Source organism: Myiozetetes cayanensis, unplaced genomic scaffold, assembly GCF_022539395.1.
Source record: "Myiozetetes cayanensis isolate MyiCay16 unplaced genomic scaffold, myiCay2020 scf1, whole genome shotgun sequence".
Lineage (NCBI taxonomy): Eukaryota > Metazoa > Chordata > Aves > Passeriformes > Tyrannidae > Myiozetetes > Myiozetetes cayanensis.
In genome coordinates, this window is record NW_026086604.1 from 126262533 (window position 1) to 126277978 (window position 15446).

At 34.7% G+C, this 15446-nt stretch overlaps 1 protein-coding gene across 7 annotated transcripts in view; it reads left to right on the forward strand.

The window, feature by feature from the left end:
* SLC25A13 (solute carrier family 25 member 13) overlaps nt 1-15446 on the forward strand; it is a 101773-nt gene that overhangs the window by 65038 nt on the left and 21289 nt on the right. For all 7 annotated transcript variants that reach the window (XM_050327229.1, XM_050327207.1, XM_050327198.1 and 4 more), the window contains 3 exons: nt 199-357; nt 7118-7170; nt 8169-8249. In XM_050327229.1, coding sequence (XP_050183186.1) covers nt 199-357; nt 7118-7170; nt 8169-8249 — 293 coding nt within the window. The remainder of the gene's footprint in view (nt 1-198; nt 358-7117; nt 7171-8168; nt 8250-15446) is intronic.

A 15446-nucleotide genomic window follows, 5' to 3' on the forward strand; every position in this document is an offset into this window, starting at 1 on the left:
GAATGCTATTAACAGTGAGGTAGGGTCAGGAAGTGCTTTTTGGTTAAAACTGTGGGAGGTATTTTAATGTATCCAGAATGTATCATGGAGAAAAAAGATACAACTGATATGTTAGATGTAAATGTGAAAGGTGAGAGTTGCAGTCAAACACTGCAAATGCAAACTCATGTTTTCTAATACCTTGATTTTTATTTGCAGCTGTTGGAGCCACTGCAGTCTACCCAATTGATTTGGTAAAAACTCGAATGCAAAACCAGCGTTCTACAGGCTCTTTTGTGGGTGAACTTATGTATAAAAACAGCTTTGATTGCTTCAAGAAAGTGCTGCGTTATGAAGGTTTCTTTGGGCTTTATAGAGGTAAGTTTAAAAGGTAATGATAAGATATTAATAAGAGTTTTGTGGCACTTTGGATTTTTAAGAATTTTTTGTTAAGACTTTAGTTTTGCCTAGTGTGTGCTTTTGCATCTTCTCTGTTAGAGGAGAAGGGTTTGCAAACTTATTAATAATTAAAACTTCATTGTAATGAGATCGTTTCTGTCCTGTCCCTCCTCATCTGCAATAGGGCAACAGTAGCAATTTCCTACAGCAAAAATATACTGTTAGTCAAGTTTTCATTTCCTGAGCAGTCCTTAGTACCAGTAGTGTTTTGTCCTGTTTGGTAAGAAGTTAGATCATCTGTGAGTATTCGTTGTATGTTTGTTGTTGTTGTTGTTTTGTTTGTTTGTTTCAGAGTTCTTTCTTATCTGTCTTCTTTCTATTTAAAAAGAAAATATGGAACCTTGTTATTAACCAAATCTTGCTTTGTGATATCTTTTAAACAAAAAAGGACTGTCTGAACCACTTGTGTGTGCATGACTAATCACTAGAAATAGTCATCTTTATCAAGTTTTATGTGTACCCTTCTTAGCTTGTCACTGTGGGGTCAACCAGAGTGATTCGCTGGGTTTCAACCCACTTGGCTTTATATATGTAACCAATATATGTAACCAAGTTTCAAAGTTAGCTGTTTCAAGCTGCCTTTGTAGGCAATGGAGAAGGCCCCAACATCCCTGACCCTGTTCAGGATGTAAATCATCCTCAGTTTGGATATCTTAGATCTAAATGCCTGGAGTTAGATGGTGGCTTTTTTTTAATTTATTTTTTCCTTGTCCCAGTTGTGGCATCAACTCTGTCAGTTCAGGTAAATCAGAAGGAGTCATAAAGAATCCAGCACTACTGCATGAGACTGCAGTTCTTCTCTGTCACAGAGTTAAAGTAAATTATATTTCTTGGTGTCCCAGTTATTGAGATCTTTTATCCCCCTCTACCATGTCAATTGAGGAGAACCTCAAACTTGAAATCTTTATTTAATTTTTAGGCAGAGAATTAATTTTTGCTTAGAAACTTTTTTTCACTTTTGAAAATAAGAGTATTGTAATGAAAGAAATATTGTAATGAAATGTAATTGCTAAAAGCAGTTGAGTCCAGAATGAAGAACAGAGAATTTTGGTAAACTATTATAATGATCTTGCAAAACTATGTGCAACTTAAAAAAAAATTAACAGTTTATAAGACAGTGTGGGAAACAACGTTAAAACTAGGTGGTGTGATGTATGTGCACTCTATCACATATGACCTGAGTTACTGGAGGTTGGCTAAATGGTTGTACGCAAAATACAGACTCTTTAATTATTTCAGCACAATTGGAGATGGGAAAGGTCTGTTATTATTTGACTGAGTTTGAGGCAATTATTGGAATAGATATAATTTGATAAGGAGTACTGATATGGTCTCTAAATTGTAAGGCTTTATAACAATCAGAATCTTTGAAAGTTCCAGTTTTTGGCTAAAGAACCAAATGTGTTCCCTGCAAACATATGTCTGCTTCTTCCAGGATCCTGAAAGAATAAATATACAGAATTCCACTATTACCTGCTTCTGTCTTTTTGAAACTCTGAAGCACAGGGCTTTTTTCACCTGGAAAACCCCTGAAAACTCAGAAATGTGTGTTCTTATCTCCATTTGCTTGCCTTGTCTTTGGAGTGATTTTTTTCATTGCCAGTTTTAGGGAGCTTTAGGAACCTTCACCATTATAGCTCATCCTTCCTTTCCCCATCCCTTTTACTACTTTTCAGTCTTCCAAGTAGTTCTGAATAGTGAAATCTCAGGGAGTTTAGTGGAGCTGAAATTCTAAACCCAGGCCAATAATCTAATTTCTGGATTATATAGTAGAACACCATCATTTTAGAGGCAAATTGAGACCTGTGTTTCTACAGATTCTGTATTTAAAGGGCACCCTGACTTACCTTCTCTTTTAATGAGTCAAATAAAGAAAACTCCTTAAAAATCTGGATCTTCCTCCATGGAGTTCTTTAAATTTACGCTGTTACTTACTTTCTAAGGAGATGATGCTGGAGAAAGTTGAGCAACCGAGTGCAGAAGGAAGTTTCCGGTTAAGCTTAAGAGGATAAGAACTTTGAAAGGAGCATTTTATAGATTAGTGTAATTACCCAATGTAATGCAGTATACATACAGCAAGAATCATCTTGTTCTGGTCTTGAATACTACACTAGATAAGACAAACTAGAGAGTACATTACTTTTTGCTACTCACCAGTAGCTGCAATTCTTTCTTGCACTGTAATCTGTTAAGACTTAAGTCAGTGTAGGTGGTTTTGTCCCCACTGAAGGAGGAAGTAGTCACTGTCAGAGTTCTCCTGCTTAGCTGAATAGTGATGCAAAACCTTTTAAAAAACAGTAGCAGAAACATTTGGAGCAGTGGTCCCTTTGTCATGACGCACTTCAAGGAAGCAGTAATTATAAGCCCCACTCTGAACTCAGGCATTTCAAATGATATTTTTAACACCAGGCACATATTTCCACCCAGTGAAGTGAATTGATTTTTCTTTTTTGTATCATTTTTTTTTCCAAACTTGAAAACCATGTTCTAAACCACCATCTCAGATAAGGATAAATTACACCATCTTGTGGATATAAAGAGAGCACTAAATTTGGTTTGCTGTCAATTTGGTATGAAGGGTAATCAACGTTTCCACTGAAAAGATACTTTGATTAAAACAAAACCACAAACCCAAACATGATATAAATCTCTGCAGAATTTTCATACTATGCATTATTTGAAAGCTGTGTTGTTAGATAACTTTTTTAAGACTGTATATTTGAGAAAAATTTTTTATCTGTCTATTTCTCAGCATGGCAAAAAAGAATAGTTATCTCACATGCCTGTAATTTACTACTGTGCCTGCCTTTATACCTGAAATGAATATTTAGAAACTCACAGATATATACGTATATATATACAAATGTAAGAAAATTTTGAAAGCTGTGATTTGTCAAGATCCCTTCCAACTGATGAGGTCACCTACGTTTCTTAATATTATTTAAATCAGAAGTCCACCTGATGAGTCACAGACTGCTTCACAGTCTTAAGCAGTGCATCTAGTAGAGATTGTTTCACCTGTACTTGATAGAAAATTTATGGGAAATTTAAGTACCAGAGATAAAATGTAGCTTAGGAAAATGTTTGGTAGCCATGCTGTTAATGCCACTTTGCCTAAAGGGTGGAAAAGACAGGAAATGCTGTTGAAGACACTGTCATCTGTGATCATTAACTGTTTAGGAGCTTGTTAGTTTTATTTTGATGGTGCTTCTGGCACTACAGTGACTCCAAATGCCATCTAATCTTAGATTTTAATAATTTATCATCCACCTTCATTATTACTGATGGCCTCCCATGCTAATGATACATCAAGACTATGGCTGAAGCTTTCCTCCCAAGTTATGTAACAAAGTATCATCTCTGTAGAATGGAACTACAAGTCTACTTGTACCCCAAGTTCTGTCAAAGGACAAAGTTTTCAAGAAATATCCCCCTTTCAGTCTGAGGGAGCTTTACTTGAACGGCAACTGGTGATTTCAATTTCTTGGGTGAATCCTGTAATGGAAAAATTTGGCAGTATTCCATTACTGCTTTCCTATAAGATGTCCAAATGGTTTCAAATATTTTACCTAGATGGAGCAACAACTCCTTCAGTCAGTGGGTTTTTCTAATATGAAGGGAAAATTACATCTGTTACACAGTGTGAAACTGAAGTTTCCCTGTTAGACATCTGAAAAAATACTTTGTCCAAATAAGGTTTTTTTTTAATTCAGTGCTATCACGACTGGGCTGGATGAGCTATTGTATATTCACAATGAATTTAGACTGCTTTCAGAAAATAACTCATACAGTGTCACAAACTGAAGGCAGCTCTTGGTGCTCTCTCTTGCATATACCTTCACCTTCCCGTAGAGTCCTACTACAACACTGTCAAATATGAAGGGGTACATCATAATTGCTACTAAAAAACCTTGGACATAAAAAATGCATTGAATAACGTGTTTGCTCTATATTATACTAGCAGGCTGCCTATGTGCAAAATGTTATTCTCTGATATTATAAAAGGCATGCAGTTTTAAGACACTATCAGACATTTCTAAGCCTGTTCTCCATCTGTGTATGTGTCATATTTGATCTGCTAATGCACAGTAACACTGAAAAATTTCTAGCATGTCAGGATAACTCCAATGGAAACATGACATTTTCATACGGGTCCCTTGATGTGCTTGCTTTCTTTCAAAACTTAGCATCTTTATCATGTTTAGAAATCTTTCAACAGTGTTTCAGGGCTCCCATCAAAACAATAAGGAAAAGAGAATTTAATTTTGATGGTCATAGCATATAGAATGCACAGGTACCACTTAAAGATGGCTTTATTGCATAGGTATGAGACCAAATGAAGGGTCCCTCTACCTTCCTAAGATGCTGGAGACAGTAGGCCTTGCTGATGTCTGGCAAGGCTATTAAAATGCAGTTTTAAAATCCATGCTACCTTTTTTAAATACTGTAATCTACCCTGCAGTAGACATACACAGCATTATCTGAAATTTAACTTACAAAGCACTTTTATATTATAAAATCATGTGTGAAGTAGAGAGAGAAAAAGAGAAAAATGGTCTGGGTTTTTGGTTGTCCAGTTGGGTTTTTCTGCTGTTGGATTATTTTTTTTTAACTACTACCTACTCTATTTAATCTTTCTCTTCTACCTTGAAGTTTTATGGAAAGTTTTGACTCATAACCATCCAATTCAGATTTGAGTGCAAAAGGAGTGAACCAGGTGGGAAAAAATAACTTGTGCCAAGATAAACCCATTTTCCCTGTGACTTTACAAGTGCCTTTACAAATGCAAAGTCTTGGGAGCTAAAAAATGAAAAATGGTTAAAAAGCCATCTTCAGATTAGTTCAGTAATTTGTCCTGCTTATGTTTCTTCTAAAACTGGAGATTTATACACATCAATAACTGGACTATTTTTATAATTTCAAATCTTGATATTTTAGAATATCTTTTTCTGTGATTTATTTGATAAAATATGGCTTCAAAGGAATGTTATATATATATATCAGGTGTAATAATATATGTATATGTGATTTTAAAATTAATTATCTGTATGTTCTTTTGCTTACAGACCTGCTCTAATTCTACTGGATTAGGGTTAGGATTAGGCAGTGTGCTTTTAAAGTATATGGAACATTATTTTAGTCTCTGAAGATATAAATTCATTAGCTGTAATGTTTAGGTAGAGCCACACGTCCTATAGCAAGATGTAAATATTATAACAATTACAAAGATAATTTTGCAATGAAAAAAATCCTTTCTGTTGTGTATTCTTGTGTTTTCTTCATAGTGCGGCATATAATGTAATAATTAATTGCACAGTTCTGAGGGTCTTAATGTTTATTCATTGAGGTCTGGATTCAAGTCACCTGTGCAAGTAAAATTGTTTAGAAATTCAAATTTTGAAATTTAACGTACTCTACAGAATTTCCTTTTTTTTGAGCAACTGTATGTGAACTTAGTGTTCCTTTTATTTTAATATTCAGTCATAACTGTCTTGGGTAAATGTTGCATGTATATGTACTGTATAAGGACATTAGTATATGAATATGTTTGGGCCTCCTGCTTCCACAAGTCAGATGGTGCTTTTCTTCAATGTCATTTCCTTATTAAGAGCATCAGTAGGAACTAGTAAAGCTGATGGATGGTAGCAGGATGGAACAATATACTAAACAAGTGCGAGTATATTTTTCTCTGTGTTATTCTGACATTTGGCTCTACAGGAAAATGCTTCTCAGCAAGTTAACTTTTAGAGGTGGAACCTTAATTGTCTGTTTTCCCAAAAATAAAACCATGGATAGGTGAAAATGTCAGGCTTTGTAGAAAATAGGCAAAGGTGCTGCCTGAGCTACTAAAACAAAAGGGTCTGTACTGGAAGCTCTAGCTGCTGTGATTTTCTCACATTTCTGGATGGTATCCTAATTTCATTATGCTGATGAATGCTTGCAACACCATTCTAGCCCCAGGCTTTGTTAGTAAGCTTTGCCTATTTTTAGTCTGTGTCATTCAAATGTTTACAAAATATCGACTGTTCACTTCAAGCAAGTGAAGCTGACAGTCAGAAATTCACATTTCCAGTTCTGTAGAGCATCACTTTTTAAGAAAATAAAATAGGAAATTCAGTGCCTGGGAAGAAAGTAGCATAACTTCCTTTGTTTTAAGAACTGATGATTTAGCGGGACAAAGAGCTCAAGAATGCAGTCATACACGTTTGAATGTTTTGCATTATTTTGATTCCTATTCCCTTGGGTTCTGCAATCTAATGCCATTGTTTTACCAGAAAAAGGTACTGCATTTATGGCATTTAAAGTGGGTGCATTGTGTATCTCACTAAATTCATTAGAAAGCCTTGATTTTTGTGTGAAGATGCAGAAAATAAATGTTAGTTTAGGACAGTACAGAAACATAGTTATCAAATCTGAACTAGTGTTCAAGCATAAAATGAGCTAGTATGGATATAAAAAGATAAAGAAAACAGTATGTATAGGCAGTGGTAGCACTTGAAGTGGTAGCACCAAGTTTGTTCTCAAAATTGAATGTTTAAGTACTCTCATTAAATATAATAGCACAAAATTGCTGTAAAAATCACCCATTTCTGGGTGCTGATCTCTACATAGATTTGTTGATTTGTTTATTTAAAACCAAGTTACTCAATGGCTTGAATTCTTTATTTCCACCTTACAGGTCTGTTACCACAGCTATTAGGAGTAGCACCAGAGAAGGCCATAAAACTTACTGTAAGTTTGCGAATGGATGGTTTTCACATTTCTCCACAGTGTAAAGGGCGTCAAATTACAATTAGCCTGTTAAGGATTTTTATCCTCAGTGTGTCAGCAAATGGTAGAGTGTATTCCTTCATTTCTGCTTGATACAAACTAAATTACAAAAAGCGCAAAGAAATGGTTAATATCTGACTTGTGAACAGTATAAGTGGCATACAAGTCACGTGCAGAGATATATATGTACATTTTAAGAGTCTTCCTGAAAACTTATTTTTGGACTCACTCCAAAATATAACAGGCTTATTTGACTTGTTCAGCTCATCTCCTTGTTTGTAAGTCGCGCAGGCCTTTAGTTTCACCTCTTAACTAATAAGAATAATTACTTATTGGACTTGGAGGGCTTTTGTTTATTATCTACATGTGGTTCCTGTACGTATGACTCTAGCACAACAGGAGATTATATGAGCATGTAGTCAATTGTTGGTAAGAAAGGAACTTGTTTGCATGGTGTTTTTTCTAAATGTTTTACTTCTGTAATTTTGTTATTTCTTAAGTGATCTTAAGGCAATGATGAATTTCTTATTATAACCCAGTTGTAATGTATTGTTTATTCACTGATAAGCTAGTATTCACCAAAATTAGCAGTATGAATTTAAAAAAAAGGTACTTAATGCTAATAATTGTATTACCTTAGTGTTAAAACTTAATATTGAACATTCTGATATTAATTTGTTATTATTAAATGTAGTGAGCACGCCTAAAATATTAAATTATTTTATATTTTTCAGATTTTAAATTTAATTAGTGAATTATATTTTTTCAATAATAAATATTTGAATTATGCTTCAAATTTTTGTTAGAAAATCATAGCTTTATCTAGGATTTGTTTGATATCTTGTAGTTTGGTAACTTTCTGGATGTATTTGCATTTTCAATTGCACAGAATTTGCAAATGATGAATGTTTTCTCTGACCTTTTAATTTATCGTCTTTTATAAATGTTTGTTTTTTAAGGTTAATGATTTTGTGAGAGATAAGTTTATGAGTAAAGATGGCTCTGTCCCACTGGCTGCAGAAATTCTTGCTGGTGGCTGTGTAAGTATCTTTAATTTCCTTCATATGAGATTAATGAAAGTGCGGTGTGTAAGATGAACTATGTGGACTAAGGCTTCTGTTTAACCACAGATCCGGTTCAAGAGCAGACTCTACTAGAGCATCTCAATTCTTTCCTAGATAGGCCAGCCATTCTTGATGAAAGGGTAAATGTTTCTGTGCATCATGCCTTTTAACTGTGCTCTATAATTCTCACAGCTTAGAGTTTGTTTCCGTAATAAAGAATGTGTCTTTATTCATGTTGGCTGTAGCTTATAGCCTAAAGAGGATTCATGCTAACCTTTCCAGAAGTTAATAATTAGTTACTACTTTGTGGCACCCACTCTGCCACGTCACTTCTTTCCTGATGTGTTACTGCACCCACTAATTTTCACTTTTTGCAGTGATACTTGCTTTTTGAAATGGCAAAAACTACTCATGCTTCTTTGAGTTCATAGCAGACGTAGGCTGTGTAATGTTAACTCAGTGCATAATGCATTCCTGAATGTAGGTTGTATTTAAAACCCACTAAGTTTTTAAGAGTGTTTTGCTTTTACAAAGTAGTATCTTAATGCAGAACTGGCATATTACTGGGTAAATGATAATTCTTCACGATTTAGTCTAGTTCTGTCTGTTCATATATATTACCGCTTACTTTATCTGGTGTATTGATTTGTTCAATGTAAATGTAAATACTTAGGTAGAATGAATAGTTGTTCAAAGAACAGTGCATTCTACAGATAAAGAACACTGTTTATTTAAACCAGCTTTGATCACTGGGGCAGAGCAATGTTGGTGTATTTTCAGTCTGTCTTTGTTGCTGCTGTCATAAGACAGATGAGGTCACATTTTCAAGCAGCTTCTACCTGTGTCGAAAACTACAGTGAGCAGCAACTTAAAAACAAATGCTTGTGTCTTAACCTCAGTAGATGCAGAGATCTGTGCTGTATGTGCTTGCAGAAAGTGAACTACGATTATCTGAGCCTCAGGGTGCAGTGGCTCAGTTGCATTGCAGGCTGAGAAGCCCTGGCTTTCTGTAATTCTCAGGAGATGGGGCAGGATTTGGCTGCTGTCTCACTGCTCCTTCTGTTTGATCACTGACCTGTTGTAGACTGCCAGGTAGGATCCCCTTGTTCTGTAACTTTAGGAGCATTCAGGGGAGAAAAAAAGAAGGGGAGGGAGAGAAGAATGTGGGTCTCTAAAGCCCTAAATGAAAAGCATGCTGTAAATGAAGGAAAAATGCAATAAAGTGCTTGCAGAGTAAAAAGTATTTGCCCCTTATACTAATAAAAAGTCTCATGAACGTAGCAGCCATAGAGAATTCAGCAAAATTTTCATTTAAAATGTCATTTGATCTAGAGTTTTTATTTTACAGACTGCTGTGAATTTTTTAATGCAGTACAAAAAGCACTCTTTATAGAGACCTGTCATTCATGAGAATGCTGCAGCAAGCTTTTTGCCAGTAGTTCACTGTAAACTAAGGATCTGCTTTAAGAGATAGGTGGTTTGAGATGTATTTTAAATGTGCTGTGAATGATGGCTTATTTGGTATTAGAAATTAATATTAGAAATTAATATTAACAGTGAGGTGCTGCATAAAGTTGTAGCAGTAGACATATGGTGGCAGAATGCCCTGAGTTTTCTTTTCAACTGGAATGCTCCACTTAAGGGCATAGTTTGGTGCCAGGTAGATAGGTTGTAACTTGTTTCTTGTGCAGGTGGTCTTTGGGGATTTTTTTGTAATTTTAAACCCAATTCAGACTAGCAACAGACTCACATTACCAGCAGTGCCTATTTTTTGGAGGTTGAGTTTTTTTCTCATGATGTAAAGATATGTGCAAAGTATGAGATGCCCAAGACAGGCTTTTTTCCTATAGCTTTCAACATTGTATTGGCATAACTTTTTGCCCCCATTTAAGCCATTGTGAAACCTGTGATTTCACTGTGGAAGCAGCAAGGACACTGTTGAATTCTTTTGAAAATTTTCAGTCTTGGATTTTTACCTAATTTCACAATGTAGTAATCGCTTACGTGGGAGGCAAGAAGACAGGAGTGCATAATGTGTTGGAGTTTAAAATGGAGAAGCCAACTAAGATAAGTTTTATAAGACACCTGCCCTACCACCTTTCCGCTTTCCACATCTAAGTCTCAGCTGGGATTGTGTTGCAAACACATATTTAAATTTTCCTTCTTCGGTGCTTCAGTTTCCTTAGAGTGTATTCATTGCTTGTGCAAGAGCTGTGTGCTGGGATGCATTCTAGATTGTAATGTTTTAGATACCAGCTTGTATTCACCTAAGAAAGGGAGGACAAGCAGATATTTGGATGGTTTGGGTTGTTCAGTAACACAAAGGGCTTTGAAAGGGTCAGTATCACCTGACTAGCTCCACTCTGCTGTTTGCCCAACCATTGCCAGGCGTTGACTTTTAAGTCCCCAAGGAGTTCGCTTTGCATCATAATTACTGAGAATTAGTACACATGGCTGACTTTTGCACTTGTAACTAAAGCTGATTGTTTCATTGAACAAGTCTTTTTCTGTTTTGTAAACTGTTTTCTCTCCTGAAAAAAAAGAAAAAAAAAAGAAAGAAGAAAAGAAGAAAACAGTTCTTTTATTTCATGACCTTGTGGCACTTAATTCAGTTAACAGCCTGTTTCATAGCTTTTTATTATGTGAAGATGAAAGCGATAGTTTGGTTGAGTTTTTTGGGGACCCCAAGAATATAATTAAACGTATAACCTTTATATTTAGGGAGGGTTGTTATGTAAATTACTAACTCAAAATTTCCATCTCCTTTGTTTGTAAGAAATTTTCCTAGTGACTATAATATTTGTTACCTACAAAAAATGTATGTAACTTTCATATTTGTGCAATGCCTGACACCCACCATGAACTGTGGTCTCTGCTGTGCATTTACGACTCTCATCCCTCATGCAAATCCTATATAGCCCTTATCATTATTAGGCTAGTGAAAAGCTTCAGTTCCAAGGCACAGTGTAATGATTACTGTAGAGCTGGGATCTGCTGTGCATCTAAATCACAACTCTGACTTAACCTTATTGAATGAAAATGTGCAAAAATATGCTAGGTTTGATTTCTGTGAATGCTATAACTTACCTTCGGGAGTTCTTTAATAAAAAGATGATCTTGTATAAGCTATAGGTACAACTTAAAATCTCTTTATTAGAGTGGCAATAATCTTGAAATTTCTGTAGCTTTCTTTCATGGTCTTTCACTTGATTCTATATTTTAAATAAAAAATAACTGTAAGTCATACCAAGTTTAGCTGCTTGCTTATTATAAACTTAGTTCACTTATAGGCTTCTGATAAAAGTACCCTGATTTTTTTTATGTAGCTCTTTTATTATTCCTTTTTTATTATCATTTTAGTTATATTAACCAGTTGAAACCTCTGTTTGTAAAAGTCTTGTAAATATTATATTTTGAGTTTTGAGGTATTACCTTTAACACTAATTTTTAGGTAAGGCAGTCATTTTACTTAGTACCTTAAATAAAGCATTTCCACATTTAATGAAAAATTTACATTTGTGTAACTGGGATAGAGATGCAAATATGCAAAACCATAAAACAGAAAAAATACTAAGAAAAACAGAAGTATTATAGGATGACTAAAAGAAATAACTATATAATACATGTTACCTTGTCTGCATATATCAGTACAATGATATAGGTAAATAGGAGGCTTAATTTTCAGCAAGAAAAGAGAAATATATTTTTCTTTATTAACCTTTTCTTCTGCTCTCCCTTCTCTTTCCCAGCACACACAGTGTTTTCATTCTCAGCTGCTCAGTGTGTGCTCACTATTAGCCAACTTAAATCATGTAGCACAGTACAATTACAGATCCCATACAGATCTGCTTGTATTTAAATTGTCAAGACAATTTTAGATGTGTTTCTAGAGACTTTATAGTAATTGTAATAAAGTTAAAACATATTGGACCTGCTTGGACAACCTCAACTCTGCTATGGAATATAAAAATTAGATATGGTTAAGATGTAGTGCAAAATCCTGTCCAGAATTAATTTTTATAAAGGAATGTCATGTGAAGTTCCAGATAAATTGTGCCAAATAACAGATCCAGTGCAAATAGTTTTATTAAGTGACTTACAATATTTATTTTATGTTTCAGAGAGTAATAAAGATAAGTCCACATCTGAGCTGCATTTTCTCTGTGGCACTGCAGTGGAGATAGAAGGTGTATAGACTGCAGTTCCCACACTTAGATCTCTTACTTGCAAAAATTCAGGTATTTGGAAGTTTCAGACTAAAGGAGGCTGAAGGTGTCATTCTTACTTTCATTATTCAGAAACCTAAATCTGATAACATTCTGTTATATTTGGCAAGGAAGGCTGAGCTGTGGGTAGAATGAAACTGAGCATTATATTTGTCAGGGGCAAAAAAATCTCTGTGTGTATATCTGAAAAAAAAAAGGCAAACAACTGCTGTCACACAGAAAAGTTTGGGTCAAGTTTATTGAGATAGTTAAGTAATGATGGTCATCTTGATGATTGCTCGTATTAGCTTTGAAAGCAAATGGCATATGTCTCTTGAATGCTTAAAAGATTTATTCTCAGAGGTCTATTCTCCCTGTGGTTAGGGAATGTAATTCCCATTACTTTCAAGGGGAGTTCTACCTGCATGTATATGCCCAACATTCACATCTGGTTTAAGCAAAAGTTCAGAAGCTCCTAAAACATACTTTTTTCCTTGATTAAATTTAAAGCTGTTTTCTTCTTGCATGAAATTTATGTTGTTAAATGAATTAATTAGATTTAAAGTCTGTTTAATATAATGAATATAAGGTAACAATATACCACAATTGATTAGGTATTTTTATAGTGTAGTTTTTTTCTCTGAACCACTGTAATTGTAGTTATTTTCAGAATACTGAAAATCCTTTAAACCAAGTGTATATTTTTGGCACAAAACCCCCAACTAGATCTGGACTTAAATTTTGCTGCTCTGTTTTAATTGTCTCTGATAAATTTTCATCTAATTTTAGATTTAAACCTTATGATCAAGTTTGGGAAGGCAACATACAGTAACATGATACCCCTTCCAAGAGCTTGTACCAAAGGGTGGGAAAGTTCCTGGTATAAAAGTTCCTGCTTTTCTTTGACCTCACCCTGTATTTCCTTGCAGTTTTCTGAAATTTTCACCTAGTCATACCTTTTTAAATTGGCATTTCTCAAATCACCAATTTTGCAGAACATGGTTTTACTCTCTTTTGAATTTTCCTTTTGGATTAGTTAATCTAGTTATAATTCTTTTCCAAAAATTTTTTTTCCATAACAAATTAGGGGTGCTTTCTCATTCTGCATCACCTCTCCTCTTTCTTTTCAGTTCCTTTCTCCTCTGAAAAGAGAGAGAGAAAATTTTTCAAACTGTAAAACAAGGAGGGATGCATAGGTGTAGGTTGATATGTTTCTGATTCCAGAACCTAACAATTCTGAAAGCTTAAAAAGTTCATTTTTTTTTCCCAACAAACATATATTGCACATTCATTCCATTTGAAACACACTCTCTTTTCTCCTATTATATTAGAAATAATGACTGCAAAATTTTATATGAACATACATTACAGTTTAAAACATGTATTTGTTTTGACAATTATATTTTATTACACATCCCTTTCTCCTATTACTTCTTCTTTTACTGGCAGTAAAATATTACAGTGTTTACCAGTGCAGGTTCAAAAAAAAAACCAAAACCAAAAAAACGAAGGCTCAAACTCAAATCAGGAATTAAAATCTAGCTTTCTATGAGAAAAATAAAGATATTTATGATGTCACAGTAATTTATGATGTGACCAAAAAATAATGGGTCATAGTTTATAACACAGCTACCATGCCTTAAGACTTGAAAGGTCTGTAAATCATTAAATGATTCTACAACTAGTCAAAATAGACAAGTAGAGCAGACAGAGCCAAATGTTAACATATTTGACAGGTCTGTAACCTAATTGCTTTTATAATGCCAATCAAGTAGGCTCCACTTTGATTTTTTTGGCTAGGCTTCTGAGAACTGAATTACCTATAACGTGGAAAATATCAAATCCACAATTTTAATTTTTTTCCCCACTGCAGACTTGGTCAGTGCTTATAAACAAACCACACTTCTGTTTGTTTCTGTTTAGCCAGGTCATTAATATTCTATTGTAAGACAGTCTTCACAATTTGTATCAAGTCTTGGAAATCTGTGTGAAGCAATAGCAGGAATGTACTTCTGTTCAGGCTAATTACAGGAGAGTAAGTCAGCAGTTCAGCTTAATTCATGTAAGGCTCTTGGGGTCTGTTGCCATACAATATGAAGACTTTCAGAGGTAGTTTGAAGCACTGCAGTGGCACTCTCTAAATCTGGCTTCTTTGCCTTATTCTTTTGTAGAGGTAGTATGTGATTTTGTGGTAAATCATTGAATAGTTCTGTGCCTTAGCTACCTTTTGTTATGCAGTGAGGATGGCAATTCTTCCATTCTTGCAATTTTTTTTTTTTTATGACAGAGAACAATCTTTATTTTGTGTCTGTACTTTAGGAACCTTGATTTTAAATAAGATTATTGGATGCTAGGAAGTGCACAGGAAAACAAGCTAAATCTGGCAACTGGCAAGGAGTAGTAAGGACTTGGGACAGAGTACAACATTCAGTAGGATTTAATGTGATAAATAGTTGACAAAAAATTTTGGAACTTGCACCTGCTTGTCTTTTTATGAATTAAACAAGTAATAAGACATTGTAGACAATTTCTTTTGCAGAGGTTGATTTTTGATAATTGCATAATATGTTACTAATGTATTTTAATGGTTGCCTTTAATTGCCATAATTGCAATCCCTGGGTGATATTGTTGGGAAATATTAACACTCTAATAGCAGGAGTAATCCTTCCTTCATTTGTGAAACCATAAGAGGGGATATGTGATAAGTCGGATGGGATGCAGAGGAAAGATCTAGACTGACCCTAAATGCTGTTAGCTGAGAGCAGGAAAGGGCTTATGATTTGAAGTAGGTAATAAGGTTAATTAGAGGAACAAGAACATTTGGTGGTCAGTAGCACCGAAAAGAAAAGAATCTAGTACTTTCTTCTGGAATGGAAAGCACAGAATTTCCTTCCTGAATTGCAAGCTGTATTCTCTTCAGAAGGTACACTGAACGTTTCAAATGGAGATGTGAAAGCCTGAGGAGAG